A 17,537-nucleotide genomic window follows, 5' to 3' on the forward strand; every position below is an offset into this window, starting at 1 on the left:
AAGGATCTCCTCTTCAACAGTCTGGAGCCCTACAGAAAATTCATATACTAAATGTCATCTTTAGGATCATGACTTCCTTCATGGAGAATCTTGAAATATATACTTTGATGAAATGAAACAATGCACACTGTCTATAGACATGTCAATTCCACTGGAATCTGTCCTATATTCTGCTCTCTTATTTCTCATTGCTACAGGGCATCTTCTGAGTTTCAAGCAACATTGATGGGGAACAGGACAGATGTGACAGAGTTTATCCTCCTGGGGCTAACCAATGCCCCTGAACTACAAGTCCTCCTCTTTATAATATTCACTCTGATTTACTTCACCAATATGGTTGGGAATCTGGGAATGATTGTGTTGATCCTCTGGGACTCTCGTCTCCACACTCCCATGTACTTTTTCCTTGGTCACCTGTCTCTGGTGGATGTTTGCTACTCTTCAGCAGTCACTCCCACGGTTGTAGCTGGTCTCCTTATGGGAAACAAAGTCATCTCTTACAATGCTTGTGCTGCCCAGATGTTCTGTTTTGCAACCTTTGCCACTGTGGAAAATCTCCTCTTGGCATTAATGGCTTATGACCGCTATGTAGCAGTGTGTCAACCTTTACATTATACCACCATCATGACAAGAAGAGTATGTGCTTGTCTGACCACAGTCTGCTACACTGGGGGTTTCCTGAATGCTTCCATCCACACTGGAGACACATTCAGTCTCTCTTTCTGTAAGTCCAATGTGGTCCACCACTTCTTCTGTGATGTTCCAGCAGTCATGGTTCTCTCTTGCTCTGACAGACATGCTAGCGAGATGGTTCTTGTTTATGCATCCAGCCTCATTATATTTTCTGTTCTCCTCGTTATCTTGATATCTTACACGTTCATTTTTATCACCATCCTAAAGATGCGCTCAGCTGCGGGGTACCAGAAGGCTCTATCCACCTGTGTTTCTCACTTCACTGCAGTCTCCATTTTCTATGGGACTCTTATATTCATGTATTTGCAGCCCAGTTCCAGTCATTCTATGGACACAGACAAAATAGTGTCTGTGTTTTATACCATGGTCATCCCCATGCTGAACCCTGTTGTCTACAGCCTGAGGAACAAGGAGGTGAAACGTGCATTCAAAAAGGTTGTTGCGAAGGCAAAATTGTAACAAGATTGTGACTTTAACGTTTTAGGATTCAGAATAACCAAGATTCACTCCTCTCTGATCTTTCCCAGCTACCCAGTGACATCTTAAGCCCCACATCAATGCTAAATTATGGAAGTAATATTCTTTTATTTTTAAAAGTCTATATTTTATAAAAAGTAGGCACAATGATCAAAAATATAATGTCTGGATAAAATAGCTAAAAGGAAATATAAATATTTTGGTTCTACTCTATTCAAAAGGAGGATGCCTGATTTTTCACTGTTTTTATGTGTATTTTCTTTCTCCTAGCTAATATTATTATATATGTGTATTAGTATGTTTATTATTAATATATGTATTTTAATGATTATTATTTTTATTATTATTAATATATGTATTATTAATATATGTATTAACATTATATGTGTATATTAATATATTATTTGGTATACCATCATATAAATCTAATGTTGCTTTTTTCCCTACTTGAATAAATTTTCTAAGAGTTCAAATTTGTGAAGACAATATGATAATATTTTAATTGGCATATTTGAGGAATTTTTCACTAAACAATCTTAAATTACTTACTGTTTTATGTCGCCCCCCCTCTTCGTGGAGGAACGACACAGGACCCTGCGCTGTTCTTTGGTCTGCTCGGCCCTCCCCGGGTTTGCTACTGGTTCTTCCCGGGTTGGCTACCGACCCTTCCACCTCCGTGGAAGGGCGGTTCCCCCTGCCACTTTCCCCACTTCCGTGGGGGAGCGGCACACCGCCGGCCGGCTCTCTCGGGGGCTGCACAGGTGTTCCTTCAGATAGATGTTCCTCTTAGATGTTTCTGGTGCATGTTGTCTCTCTCCCCCTTTATAGTCCTCTTCCAGGTGACTGGTATGGACACGGGTTTCTCTCTCTCCGCTCACCTCTCAAGGGCGAGCAAGACAAAGAGCAGGCGCCATCTTGGACATACGTCATAAGCAGAGCGCCCTCAGGTCTGCACCGGCCCTGAGCCTAGCAGAAAAACCTGACTCTGGGCGGGGCAAATTAACAGGAGATTAGGACCTAGTAAATGTGTGGTGATACTGAACTGAGACTGTGAAAAAAGAGACGGTGGGGGAGAGAACTCACGGAATTCACGTGAGCACTCTTCAGAGACGCTACAATTCCATAACTTTGGCAACCCAGTGGGAGACTGAAGGAGAATTTGAGCCCACTCTGAGGGCAGAACAGACTCCCTGTGTGGTCCTTGGGAAAGAGCTTCTGATCTCTGCCTCCTGTGGGTATATCATTTGCCTGCTAACTACCTCCAACTTCGTTCAGCTGTGCGGAATTACTTCCCTTATGAATCAAAGAGAGAGAGAGAGAGAGAGAGAGAGATCTACCATGCCTAACCTGGGAGTGTTACCTTTGGCACACCAAACAGAACTCTCAGGCCACACCCATCTCAAGCCCTAAGGCTCCATCAAAAACAGACAGTCCACTTAATCTAGAGTCATAGTATAACAAGAAAAAGCACCACAGTGAAGAAACCAAATATCTCCAATATGCCAAATAACAAACGCAAAAACCGAGGTAATAAAAACAAGGAAGTCACCATGACGCCCCCAAATGAAATAGACACCCCAATTCAAGATTATGAAGATGATGAGATAGAAGAAATGCAAGAAGCAGATCTCAAAAAATTGATAAGAACATTAAGAAGTTCTCAAAAACAAATTCTTGAACTACAGGAATCCTTAATGGACAAGATAGAAAATCTCTCTCGTGAAAATGAAATATTAAGGAGGAATCAAAATGAAACGAAACAACTAGTAGAACATGAAACTGTGATAGTGACGAGAAATCATAATGAAGTGAAGAATTCAATAGGTCAAATGAAAAACACAATAGAGAGCCTTACAAACAGAATGGGTGAAGCAGAAGAGAGAATATCGGACTTAGAAGACAGAGAACAGGAAAGGATACAGTCAGACCAAAGAAAAGAAGAGGAAATTAGAAATCTAAAACATATTGTCAGGAATCTGCAGGATACTATTAAAAAACCCAACATTCAGGTTCTAGGAGTTCCTGAAGGCATGGAGAGGGAGAAAGGATTAGAAGGCCTTTTTAGTGAGATATTAGCAGAAAATTTCCCAGGTTTACAGAAGGACAGAGAAATCCTAGTACAGGAAGCTCACAGAACCCCTAATAAACACTACCAAAAGAGATCCTCACCACAACACGTTGTAATCAAACTCTCCACAGTGAAACATAAAGAAAAGATCCTAAAATGTGCAAGAGAGAAACGTCAGATTACTCTCAGAGGATCTCCAATTAGACCAACAGCTGATTCTCATCAGAAACCCTACAAGCTAGGAGGGAATGGCGAGATATAGCCCAGATACTAAGAGAGAAAAACCGCCAGCCCAGAATATTATATCCTGCAAAGCTCTCATTTGTGAATGAAGGTGAAATAAAGACCTTTCATAGCAAACAGAAATTGAAAGAATTTGTCACCACTTGTCCAGCCCTGCAAAAGATGCTTAAAGATGTGTTACACACAGAAACACAGAAACACGGTCATCAGTATGAAAGAAGGTAAAGGAAGGAAACCTCACAGCAAAAGATCACAGATTTTTCAAAGCATATATTAGAACTTATCTTTGGCAAATGGCAGGGCAAAGTTACCACTTATCATTAGTCACATTGAACGTGAATGGCCTGAACTGTCCAGTTAAAAGACACAGGTTGGCTGATTGGGTTAAGGAACAAAACCCATCTATTTGCTGCTTACAAGAAACACATCTTTCCAACAAAGATCCATACAGACTGAAAGTGAAAGGCTGGAAAAAGATATACCATACCAACAGAAATGAAAAAAGAGCGGGTGTAGCCATCTTAATATCGGACAACATAAACTTTACCACAAAAACTGTTAAGAGAGACAAAGAGGGACACTATATAATGATTAAGGGATCAATACAACAAGAAGATATAACAATTATCAATGTATATGCACCTAACTACAGGGCACCGGTTTATCTAAAAGATTTGTTAAGGGATTTAAAGGGAGACTTAGAACCCAATACAATAGTACTGGGGGACTTCAATACTCCAATCTCAGAAATAGACAGATCAACAGGACAGAAATCAACAAGGATACAGTAGATTTAAACGACACTATAGCCCAAATGGATCTAACAGATATATACAGAACTCTCAATCCTACAGCTAAAGACTTTACATTCTTCTCAGCAGTACATGGAAGCTTCTCTAGGATTGACCACATACTAGGCCATAAAGCAAGTCTCAGCAAATTCAAAAGAATTAGAGTCATACCATGCAGCTTCTCAGACCATAAAGGAATGAAGTTGGAAATTAGCAACTCAGGAATCCCTAGAGCATACACAAACACATGGAGATTGAACAACATGCTCCAAAATGAACAATGGGGCATAGAAGAAATTAAAAGGGAAATCAAAAACTTTCTGGAAGTAAATGAGGATAACAGCACAACATACCAAAACTTATGGGACGCAGCAAAAGCAGTGTTAAGAGGAAAATTTATATCAATAGGTGCCTACAGCAACAAATTGGAAAGGCACCAAATAGATGAGCTTTCAATTCACCTCAAGGATCTAGAAAACCTACAGCAAACCAGACCCAAATCTAGTAGGAGAAGAGAGATAATTAAAATCAGAGAAGAAATCAACAGGATGGAATAAAAAAAATTTACAAAAAATCAGTCAAATGAGGGGCTGGTTTTTTGAAAAAATAAACAAAATTGACACCCCATTGGCCCAACTAACTAAAAAAAAGAAGAGAAAAGACCCAAATCAATAAAATCAGAGATGAAAAAGGAAACGTAACAACAGACACCACAGAAATAAAAAGAATCATCAGAAATTACTACAGGACTTTTATGCCAGCAAACAGGGAAACCCATCAGAAATGGATAGATTCCTGGACACATGCAACCTACCTAAATTGAACCAGGAAGACATCGAAAACCTAAACAGACCCATAACTGAGACAGAAATTGAAACAGTCATAAAGGCCCTCCCAACAAAGAAAAGCCCAGGACCAGATGGATTCACTGCTGAAATCTACCAGACATTTAAAGAAGAACTAACTCCAATTCTTCTCAAACTATTCAGAGCAATCGAAAAAGAGGGAATCCTCCCAAATTCTTTCTATGAAGCCAGCATCACCTTAATTCCTAAGCCAGAAAAAGATGCAGCACTGAAAGAGAATTACAGACCAATATCCCTGATGAACATAGATGCAAAAATCCTCAATAAAATTCTCGCCAATAGAATGCAACAACACATCAGAAAGATCATCCACTCAGACCAAGTGGGATTTATCCCTAGTATGCAGGGATGGTTTAATGTGCGCAAAACAATCAATGTGATACACCACATTAACAGACTGCAGAAGAAAAACCATATGATTATCTCAATAGATGCCGAGAAAGCATTTGATAAAATACAACACCCGTTCATGATGAAAACTCTAAGCAAACTGGGTTTAGAAGGAACATTCCTCAATACAATCAAAGCAATCTATGAAAAACCCACAGCCAACATCCTATTGAATGGGGAAAAGTTGGAAGCATTTCCACTGAGATCTGGTACCAGACAGGGATGCCCACTCTCACCACTGCTATTCAATATAGTTCTGGAAGTTCTAGCCAGAGCTATTAGGCAAGAGAAAGAAATTAAAGGGATGCAAATTGGGAAGGAAGAACTCAAACTATCCCTCTTTGCAGATGATATGTCTCTTTATTTAGGGGACCCAAAGAACTCTACTAAGAGACTATTGGAACTCATAGAAGATTTTGGCAAAGTAGCAGGATATAAAATCAATGCACAAAAATCAACAGCCTTTGTATACACAGGCAATGCCGCGGTGGAGGAAGAACTTCTAAGATCAATCCCATTCATGATAGCCAAAACAATCAAATACCTTGGAATAAACTTAACCAAGGACATCAAAGTACTCTACAATGAAAATTACAAAATCTTAAAGAAAGAAATAGAAGAGGACACCAAAAAATGGAAAAATCTTCCATGCTCATGTACTGGAAGAATCAATATCATCAAAATGTCCATTCTCCCGATAGCAATTTATACATTCAACGCAATACCAATCAAGATACCGAAGACCTTCTTCTCAGATCTGAAAAAAATGATGCTGAAGTTCATATGGAGACACAGGAGACCTCGAATAGCTAAAGCAATCTTGTACCACAAAAACAAAGCTGGAGGCATTAATACCAGATTTCAGGACATACTACAGGGCAGTTGTAATCAATCAAAACAGCATGGTACTGGTACAGAAACAGATGGATAGACCAATGGAACAGAATTGAAACACCAGAAATCAACCCAAACATCTACAGCCAACTTATATTTGATCAAGGATCTAAAACCAATTCCTGGAGTACGGACAGTCTATTCAATAAATGGTGTTGGGAAAATTGGATTTCCACGTGCAGAATCATGAAGCAAGACTTCTACCTTTCACCTTACACAAAAATCCACTCAACATGGATTAAAGACTTAAATCTATGACCCGAAACCATCAAATTATTAGAGAGCATTTGAAAAACCCTGTAAGATATAGGTACTGGCAAAGACTTCTTGGAAAATACCCCAGAAGCACAGGCAGTCAAAGCCAAAATTAACATTTGGGATTGCATCAAATTGAGAAGTTTCTGTACTGCAAAAGAAACAGTCAGGAGAGTGAAGAGACAACCGACAGAATGGGAAAAAATATTTGCAAACTATGCAACAGATAAAGGGTTAATAACCAGAATCTACAAAGAGATCAAGAAACTCCACAAAAACAAAACCAACAACCCAATTAAGAGATGGGCCAAGGACCTCAATAGACATTTTTCAAAAGAGGAAATCCAAATGGCCAAGAGGCACATGAAAAAATGTTCAAGGTCACTAGCAATCAGGGAAATGCAAATCAAAACCACAATGAGGTTTCACCTCACCCCGGTTAGAATGGCTCACATTCAGAAATCTACCAACAACAGATGCTGGCGAGGATGTGGGGAAAAAGGGACACTAACCCACTGTTGGTTGGAATGCAAACTGGTCAAGCCACTATGGAAGTCAGTCTGGAGATTCCTAAGAAACCTGAATATAACCCTACCGTTCGACCCAGCCATCCCACTCCTTGGAATTTACCCAAAGGAATTTAAATTGGCAAACAAAAAAGCGGTCTGCAGCCTAATGTTTATTGCAGCACAATTCACAATAGCCAAGACCTGGAACCAACCTACATGCCCATCAACAGTAGACTGGATAAAGAAATTATAGGATATGTACTCTCTAGAATACTATACCGCAGTAAGAAACAACGAAATCCAGTCATTTGCAACAAAATGAGGGATCTGGAACACATCATGCTGAGTGAAATAAGCCAGTCCCAAAGGGACAAATACCATATGTTCTCCCTGATCGGTGACAACTGACTGAACACCAAAAAGGAAACCTCCTGAAGTGAAATGGACACTATGGGAAACGGTGACTTGAACAGCTCTTGTCCTGACTGTTAATGAACAACTTAATACATTATCCCTCTTAGTAGTTTTTTTTGTCTGTTCTACTTAATATGACTGGTTTAATTCTGTAATTAATACACAGTTATTCTTAAGTGTTAAAAATTAACTGAAATGTGATCCCTGTTAAACATAAGAGTGGGAATAAGAGAGGGAAGAGATGTATAATTTGGGACATGCTCAAGCTGACTTGCCCCAAATGGTAGAGTTAAAAACATACCAGGGGATTCCAATTCAATCCCATCAAGGTGGCATGTACCAATGCCATCTCACTATTCCAAGTGATCAATTTCAGTTCACAATTGATCATAATGAAAGGACTAAGAGTCAAAGGGAGCACATAAACAAGTCTAGTACCTGCTAACGCTAACCGATGGAATAAATAAAGGGGAGAGTGATCCAACATGGGAAGTGAGATACTCAGCAGACTCATAGAATGGCAGATGTCCTAAATAGCACTCTGGCCTCAGAATCAGCCCTAAAGGCATTCGGATCTGGCTGAAAAGCCCATGAGAGTATTTCAGGCATGGAAAGCCAAGACACTCTGGCAAAAGATCTCTGCGAGTGAGATCCCAGTGGAAAGAACAGGTCTTCAAAGAAGGAGGTACCTTTCTCTGAAGGGAGGAGAGAACCTCCACTTTGACTATGACCTTGTCTAAACAAGATAAGAATCGGAGAACTCAGAGGGCTTCCATAGCCTTGGAAACTCATGACCGGAGCATAGGGAGACTACTGATGCCATAGACAGGAGTGTCAATTGGTAAAGTCAACAACAGTAGTCACTGTGCACTTACTCCTCATGTAGGATCTCTGTCCTTAATGTGCTGTGTATTGAGATTTAATGCTATAACGAGTACTCAAACAATATATTTCACTTTGTGTTTTTATGGGGGTGCAAACTGTTGAAATCTTTACTTAATGCATACTAAACTGATCCTCTGTAAAAGAAAGAAAGAAAGAAAGAAAGAAAGAAAGAAAGAAAGAAAGAAAGAAAGAAAGAAAGAAATTATCAACTCCCAACTTGACTCTCACTGGGATTAAACATGACAATAGGTCTGATCTGATTTCATCATCATTTTAAAAAAAAATCATCTATTATTTCTCACTTTATGTTTCTGTGTGAGAGTAAACTGTTGAAATCCTTACTTAATGTATACTAAGCTGATCTTCTGTATATTAAGATAATCGAAAATGAATCTTGATGTGAATGGAAGGGGAGAGGGAGTGGGAAAGGGGAGGGTAGTGGGTGGGAGGGACGGTATGTGGGGGAAGCCATTGTAATCCATAAATCGTACTTTGGAAATTTATATTCATTAAATAAAAGTTTAAAAAAAAAAGAAGGAGGTACCTTTCTCTGAAGGGAGGAGAGAACCTCCACTTTGACTATGACCTTGTCTAAACAAGATAGAGTCGGAGAACTCAGAGGGCTTCCATAGCCTTGGAAACTCATGACTGGAGCATAGGGAGACTACTGATGCCATAGACAGGAGTGTCAATTGGTAAAGTCAACAACAGTAGTCACTGTGCACTTACTCCTCATGTAGGATCTCTGTCCTTAATGTGCTGTGTATTGAGATTTAATGCTATAACGAGTACTCAAACAATATATTTCACTTTGTGTTTCTATGGGGGTGCAAACTGTTGAAATCTTTACTTAATGTATACTAAACTGATCCTCTGTAAAAAAAAAAAAAAATTATCAACTCCCAACTTGACTCTCACTGGGATTAAACATGACAATAGGTCTGATCTGATTTCATCATCATTTAAAAAAAATCATCTATTATTTCTCACTTTATGCTTCTGTGTGGGAGCAAACTGTTGAAATCCTTACTTAATGTATACTAAGCTGATCTTCTGTATATTAAGATAATCGAAAATGAATCTTGATGTGAATGGAAGGGGAGAGGGAGTGGGAAAGGGGAGGGTTGTGGGTGGGAGGGATGGTATGTGGGGGAAGCCATTGTAATCCATAAATCGTACTTTGGAAATTTATATTCATTAAATAAAAGTTAAAAAAAAACATTGGCATAAGCAAAGACTTCTCGACAAATCGACAAATGGGATTACATCAAGCTAAGAAGCATCTGCATTGCAAAGGAAACATACAACAAAGTGAGTGGACAACTTACAGAATGGGAGAAACTATTTACAAACTATGCAACTGATTAAAGATTAGCATCCAGAATCTATAAAGAGCTCAAGAAACTCAATCAGTCTTTGAGTTTAACAAACAAAAAAAACTTTCTCCATAGTTACAAACACAAAATTAGCCAATGCTTTCCATGAGCATGAGAGCTCATCTATTCTCTAACACCATCATCTCTCCAAAGACTGGTTCTACTACAGTCTCCTTTAAGACCCCTTAAAAATAGTGTATCCTTCTTAGAAAGTCTCATGAAACATAGGCAGAACACTTGCTATCAAGTTTGGCCCACCATTTTTAGTCAACATATTGTGAACCAATTCTTTTGGTAATTCCAATTTGATAGAGTCAGTCAAAAATGTAGAATTGTAACCTTAGATTACTTATCAACATATGCCATATACATCAGACTCTTAGTGATGGGAAAAGACTTCAGAAGAGATGAAGATAAGGGTTTGAGTAAGTGAATCATTTTAAAATATCATGTGGCAATAAAAAGGAAAATAACAATGATGTATTTTAGACATCAAAGTGTTCCCTATCCAAAAATGCTACTTCAATATGTCATAAAATCTTCAGCCCTATTTTGAATATATATTAAACAATTAAGTTCTTTCCATGTGATACTTTCAGTTATGTAGATACTTAATTTCCCTTATTAGGTTGTAAGTTCTTAGAAAACAGGAATTTTGCAGTTTGTGTTAAGCTCACTGGTGCTCAGTGTGTTGCTTCAGACAAATGTAGCAGGCAGGATCCAAACAGCAAATTTGTTATTGGAACTCAATCTTATGCAATTACACATACTACTTAAATGGTTACTATAGGTTTGTTTCTTCCCATCTGACTCTGCAGGTTGAGGTACACAGAGAAAGTGGTTGGGAAAGCAAAATGAATTTAATGTGGCAGAGCACAAGTTAGAGTCCATAGCAACAGACTGAAATCTTGTCTGCAGCTGCTGACTCTGGCCTTGGTAGAAACCACCAAGGTTTCCCCATTGTGGAACTGAATACACACACTGTCCTGGTGACAGAGAAGCTAAAAATAGATATGGACTTGGGAAACTGAAGCATTTTCCAGCCCAGAATCTGCTCTCCTCAAGAGGTGAGTTATGACAATGGATGCTGCTATGATTTAATTCTTCAATTCCTACAAATCTCCCAAAAAACTCTCTTGTGCCCCATAACCTGACAACCACCACCAAAAAACCACAGAGAAGGGATTCCATGGTTTTAGATTACTTAAGATTATGCCTTACTAAGCCACAATAATGAGTTTTAAATGAAGCTTTATTGAATCAATGAATGGGAGGATGGAAGGATGGAATAATGAATGAGTGAATAGACTGACACTCAGTTTTCCAGGCTAGTAACTAAAGTTAACTTAATCCACAATGAATCTGTACCAAAGTGCTTTTAAATATAAATCAGCTCAATATCCAGTTTAGTTAAGAATATTATTTAGGGCCGGCACCGTGGCTCACTTGGTTAATCCTCTGCCTGAGGCACCAGCATCCCATATGGGCGCCAGGTTCTAGTCCTGCTTGCTCCTCTTCCAGTCCAGCTCTCTGCTGTGGCCCAGGAGGGCAGTGGAGTAATGGCCCAAGTGCTTGGGCCCTGCACCCACATGGGAGACCAGGAGGAAACACCTGGCTCCTGGCTTCGGATCGGCACCGTGCTGGCCGTGGTGGCCATTTTGGAAGTGAACCAATGGAAGGAAGACCTATCTCTCTCTCTCTCTCTCTCTCTCTCTCTCTCACTGTCTAACTCTATCTGTCAAATAAATTTAAGAAATCTTTAAAAAAGGAATATTATTTAAATGGCCTTGTAGGAGAAAAGAAGGGAATATTGCAGTAGGAAGAGGTAAAATATTTTAATAAGGAGAAACCCAGACTAGAAGATGTACAAACATGAAAGTTTGGGGAGATAAGGTCTCGTGTTTCATAGAGAGAAATAAGTAAGGTCTATAGAGTATCTTTAGTCACATAAAGGAAAATCTTTCTGAATTCTGATGTTGGCTCAGGATTAAAGTGGGCCAAAGTTCAGAGTCCTGTGGGGAGGAGAAAAGTTTAACTGATGCTGGTTCAAGTTGGTTAGTAAACACTTTGTTCTGACGGGTCAGTGAAGATGAACATTTTAGTTAACCATTTATGAGGGAAGAATAAACAAGGTGAGAGAGAATTCAGTGACGGGAAGTGGGATGTCAGGGTGACAGGGACAATAATGGTAGATCAAAAAATCTTACCTGAGTTCAAACTATTTTTCGTAGTGGTTGTTGAGAAAGATCATATAGTGACTCACCCTGAGGGCAGGAGACAATATTGATCTTGGCTAACAACTATTTCTTCTGATTTATCACTGGGGACTAGTAAGCTGACTACTCATTTTTGAGACAAAAAGTGAGGACTTTAGAGGGTCCCAGTCTTTGAACTTGTCATAGATAAACACAAAGAACATCTGTGAGTCCTATCAAAATCATGTAGGGACTGACAGGTCCTTGCATTAGGCAACTTCTGGAAGAAAGAGCATGTAGAAGGATTTGTTCAGCTCATTATTTTACAGAATCACAGGTCTTGGGTGAAGTTCAACATTGCCAGTCATTCAAAGAATTGCATCGGAAAAACACTTTGGCCTTAACCTTTTGACTTGCCCTGACAATTGGCTCTTTTTGCCACACTAACTAATTTGAAGGGTATTATGGAAGAGTCTCTCTATTGTGTGAATGATTCCTATTTGAATATGACTGCATAAGAAAAATCATCTGCAGATGAGTTTGAGACAATGTGGAGTAAATGGAACTCTCGTACATTAACAATGAGAACACAGAAGAGTTTAGACACTAGAAAACAGACAGTTCCTTATAAAGTTAAAACACACTTGCCATGTGACCTGAAAATGCACTCCACTAGAAATAAAACATATGTCCACCCAAAAATTTGTTCATGAATGTTTATGTTGAGTTTTTTCATAATTCTCTGTCTAGAAATTACTCAAGTGTCCTCCAAAATATTAATTGATCAACAAACTCTGAAACATTCATGCAATGGAATGCTGTTTATCAATAAAAGGAAACACAATACTAAATATGCAATCTTTAGATTTACAGATTGAAAGAAACCAGTCTCAAAACTTTACATGTGGCTGGCGCCGCGGCTCAATAAGCTAATCCTCCACCTAGCGGTGCCAGCACACCAGGTTCTAGTCCCGGTCAGGGCGCCGGATTATGTCCCGGTTGCCCCTCTTCCAGGCCAGCTCTCTGCTGTGGCCTGGGAAGGCAGTGGAGGATAGACCAAGTGCTTAGACCCCTGCACCCCATGGGAGACCGGGATGAGCACCTGGCTCCTGCCTTTGGATCAGCGCGGTGCACCAGCCGCAGCGCGCCAGCCATGGCAGTCATTGGAGGGTGAACCAACAGCAGGAGGAAGACCTTTCTCTCTGTCTCTCTCTCTCACTATCCACTCTGCCTGTCCAAAAAAAAAAAAAAAAAAAAACTTTACATGTGAAGCAAGTCCATATATTTGACCTCCTATACAGCAAAAAAACAGATTAAGTGATTGCATCAAGTTGGGAGTCAGAAAAGAGGAACATGATCACAGAGGAACATGAATGAATCTTTTGGGAATGTGGAAAATGATCTGTATCATTATTATGGTACTAGGCACACAAACACGTAATTTATAAAAGCTCAAGGAAGATTTGTTTAAAATTGGAGAGTTTTATTAAATGTAAATTTTGCCTGCAAAAGATGAATTTTAATAATGCAATTAATCTGCGGAGCTTTCTTTTAAGAAAATCTCCAAACCCTTACACATCCTCCTAAATAACAAATTGTTGGGGCAGAGAACAAAAGAGTGTGTGTACACTCATCCAGCCCTGCAAAAGATGCTTAAAGATATGTTACACACAGAAACACAGAAACACAGTCATCATATGAAAGAAGGTACAGGAAGAAAATCTCTCAGTAAAAGATCACAGGAAGGTCAAAGTATATATTAGAAATATCTTTGGAAAATGGCAGGGCAAAGTCACTACTTATCAATAGTCACATTGAATGTTAATGGCCTCAACTCCCCAGTTAAAACACACAGACTGGCTGAATGGATTAAAAAACAAAGCCCATTATTTGCTGTTTACAAGAAACACATCTTTTAAAGATGCATGCAGACTGAAAGTGAAAGGTGGGAAAAAGATACTCCATGCCAAAAAAAAAAAAGAGCTGGCATAGCCATCTTAGTATCAGACAAAATAGACTTTAACACAAAAACTGTTACAAGAGACAAAAAGGGGAACTATACAATGATTAAAAGTACAATTCAACAAGAAGATATAACTATTATAAATGTATATGCACCTAATTACAGGGCACCAGGCTATTTAAAGATATGTTAAGGAACTTAAAGGGAGACTTAGATTCCAGTACAATAGTATTGGGAACTTCAATACTCCATTCTCAGAAATAGATCAACCGGACAGAAGATCAACAAGAAAACAGCAGATTGAATGGACACTATAGACCAAATGGATCTAACAGATATCTACAGAACTTTCATCCTACACTTGAAGAATACACATTCTTTTCAGCAGTGCATGGAACCTTCTATAGGACTGACCACATACTAGGCCATAAAGCAAGTCTCAGCAAATTCAAAAGAATCTAAATCACACCAAGCATCTTTTCAGACCACAGTGGAATGAAGGTAGAAATTAGCAACTCAGGAATCCCTAGAGCATATGCAAACACATGGAGACAAAACAACATGCCCTGAATGTCAGTGGATCCTAGAAGAAATCAAAAGAGAAATCAAAAACTTTTTGGAAGCAAATGAAGATAACAACACAACATATCAAAACTTATGAGATAAAGCAAATGCAGTGTTAAGAGGAAAGTTTATAGCAAAAGGTGCCTACATCAAGAAATTGGAAAGGCACCAAATAAATGAGCTATCAATGCATCTCAAGGATCTAGAAAATCTGCAGCAAACCAGACCCAAAACTATTAGGAAAAATTAGAGAAGAAATCAACAGAATTGAATCCAAAAAAAAATACTACAAAAGATCAGCAAAACGAAGAGCTGTTTTTTAAAAAATTAACAAAATTGAAAACATTGTCACAACTAACAAAAAAAGGAGAGATAAGACCAAAATCAATAAAATGAGAGAAGGAAAAGGAAATATAACATATAACTCATTAAATTTTTCAGCTTGCAGTTTACAAATTCATGAACATTAAAATCTGAAGAGGGGATCTCTAAGGATCTCCTCTTCAACAGTCTGGAGCCCTACAGAAAATTCATATACTAAATGTCATCTTTAGGATCATGACTTCCTTCATGGAGAATCTTGAAATATATACTTTGATGAAATGAAACAATGCACACTGTCTATAGACATGTCAATTCCACTGGAATCTGTCCTATATTCTGCTCTCTCACTTCTCATTGCTACAGGGCATCTTCTGAGTTTCAAGCAACATTGATGGGGAACAGGACAGATGTGACAGAGTTTATCCTCCTGGGGCTAACCAATGCCCCTGAACTACAAGTCAGTATAATCATACTGATTTTTATGCAGTATTTGATATGGTTCACCCCCCAAGGGGCAGCTATGGCCGGCGTGTCGCTGACAGCACGCTGCACTGATCCGAAGCCAGGAGTCAGGTGCTTCCTCCCAGTCTCCCATGTGGGTGCAAGGCCCAAGGACTTGGGCCATCCTCCACTGCACTCCCGGGCCATAGCAGAGAGCTGGACTGGAAGAGGAGCAACAGGGACAGAATCCGGCGCCCCAACCGGGACTAGAACCCAGGTGCTGGAGCCACAGGCGTAGGATTAATCTAGTGAGCTGTGGCGCCAGCCATGGGCTTATTTTCATCCCTGTTTTACATCCTTGCTAGTACTGGCATAAGAGAGAGAAAATACACATAGAAACATTGAATAAATAAAGTCTCCTCCTTTTCCATACATGTGCAACCAAAACATTTAATACATCATTTTAGCCATTCTGAACAAGGGATTACATTTCTGTCACTGTATATATTTTTTCTAAAATATAGAAAAAGTAAAGATATATTATATTATATTATATTATATTATATTTGAGAAAGTAAGGATATTACTTCTATAATTTGATGTGGGAATTAAGATCTCATTAGGTGCCTGGAGAAGTTCACAAAGGAGTGAAACTTTGTTATTCTGCATCCTACAACATTTAAGCCACAATCCGATAAACAGTTTCGACTTCACAACAACCTTCTTTTCTTAAATTTTTTTAAAGATTTTTATTTATTTATTTGACAGGTAGAGATACAGACAGTGAGAGAGAGAAAGAGAGAAAGGTCTTCCTCTCATTGGTTGACTCCCCAAATGTCCGCAACAGCCAGAACTGAGCCGATCTGAAGCCAGGAACCAGGTGCTTCTTCCAGGTCTCCCATGCAGGTGCAGGGTCATCTTCTATTGCTTTCCCAGGCCATTGCAAAGAGCTGGACTGGAAGAGGAGCAACCAGGACTAGAACCAGCAGCCACGTGGGATGCCTGCGCTGCAGGCGGAGGATTAACCTACTGCACCACAGGGCCAGACCCCACAACAACCTTCTTAAATGCACGCTTAACCTCCTTGTTCCTCAAGCTGTAGACAACAGGGTTCAGCATGGGGATGACCATGGTATAAAACACAGACACTATTTTGTCTGTGTCCATGGAATGACTGGAGCTGGGCTGCAAATACATGAATATAAGTGTCCCATAGAAAATAGAGACTGCAGTGAAGTGAGAAACACAGGTGGATAGAGCCTTCTGGTACCCCGCAGCTGAGCGCATCTTTAGGATGGTGATAAAAATGAACGTGTAAGATATCAAGATAACAAACAGAGCAGAACAGATAACGAGGCTGGCTGCATAAACAAGAACCATCTCACTAACATGTCTATCAGAGCAAGAGAGAACCATGACTGCTGGAACATCACAGAAGAAGTGGTGGACCACATTGGACTTACAGAAAGAGAGACTGAATGTGTCTCCAGTGTGGATGGAAGCATTCAGGAAACCCCCAGTGTAGCAGACTGTGGTCAGACAAGCACATACACTTCTTGTCATGATGGTGGTATAATGTAAAGGTTGACACACCGCTACATAGCGGTCATAAGCCATTAATGCCAAGAGGAAATTTTCCACAGTGGCAAAGGCTGCAAAACAAAACATCTGGGCAGCACAAGCATTGTAAGAGATGACTTTGTTTCCCATAAGGAGACCAGCTACAACCGTGGGAGTGACTGCTGAAGAGTAGCAAACATCCACCAGAGACAGGTGACCAAGGAAAAAGTACACGGGAGTGTGGAGACGAGAGTCCCAGAGGATCAACACAATCATTCCCAGATTCCCAACCATATTGGTGAAGTAAATCAGAGTGAATATTATAAAGAGGAGGACTTGTAGTTCAGGGGCATTGGTTAGCCCCAGGAGGATAAACTCTGTCACATCTGTCCTGTTCCCCATCGATGTTGCTTGAAACTCAGAAGATGCCCTGTAGCAATGAGAAGTGAGAGAGCAGAATATAGGACAGATTCCAGTGGAATTGACATGTCTATAGACAGTGTGCATTGTTTCATTTCATCAAAGTATATATTTCAAGATTCTCCATGAAGGAAGTCATGATCCTAAAGATGACATTTAGTATATGAATTTTCTGTAGGGCTCCAGACTGTTGAAGAGGAGATCCTTAG

General features: G+C 39.5%; 2 protein-coding genes across 2 annotated transcripts; one reads left to right on the forward strand and one right to left on the reverse strand.

Moving 5' to 3' along the window:
* Positions 1 to 225: 225 nt before the first annotated feature.
* LOC100352901 (olfactory receptor 5B3-like) lies at positions 226 to 1,152 on the forward strand. The gene has a single exon (XM_002709173.4). It carries the CDS (start codon positions 226 to 228, stop codon positions 1,150 to 1,152), a length of 927 nt encoding a protein of 308 aa, XP_002709219.3.
* A 10,544-nt stretch (positions 1,153 to 11,696) lies between these two features.
* On the reverse strand, positions 11,697 to 17,310 carry LOC100344800 (olfactory receptor 5B3-like). The gene is made up of 2 exons (XM_008273288.3): positions 16,408 to 17,310; positions 11,697 to 11,798 (listed from the first exon to the last, which is right to left on the reverse strand). The coding sequence occupies exons 1-2, from the start codon at positions 17,308 to 17,310 to the stop codon at positions 11,697 to 11,699; spliced, it is 1,005 nt and encodes a 334-aa protein (XP_008271510.2).
* Positions 17,311 to 17,537: the final 227 nt, after the last annotated feature.

Source organism: Oryctolagus cuniculus, chromosome 1 (assembly GCF_964237555.1).
Source record: "Oryctolagus cuniculus chromosome 1, mOryCun1.1, whole genome shotgun sequence".
In the NCBI taxonomy this organism is placed as follows: Eukaryota; Metazoa; Chordata; class Mammalia; order Lagomorpha; family Leporidae; genus Oryctolagus; species Oryctolagus cuniculus.

Bases quoted from the DNA above. Each gene is read 5' to 3' on its own strand.
- LOC100352901 (XM_002709173.4), top strand. From the start codon at position 226: ATGGGGAACAGGACAGATGTGACAGAGTTTATCCTCCTGGGGCTAACC.
- LOC100344800 (XM_008273288.3), bottom strand. From the start codon at position 17,310: ATGGGGAACAGGACAGATGTGACAGAGTTTATCCTCCTGGGGCTAACC. The intron at 11,799-16,407 runs GTTGTTGTGGGG...ATGTGACTAAAG, and splicing joins TTAAGCGTGCATTTAAGAAG to ATACTCTATAGACCTTACTT.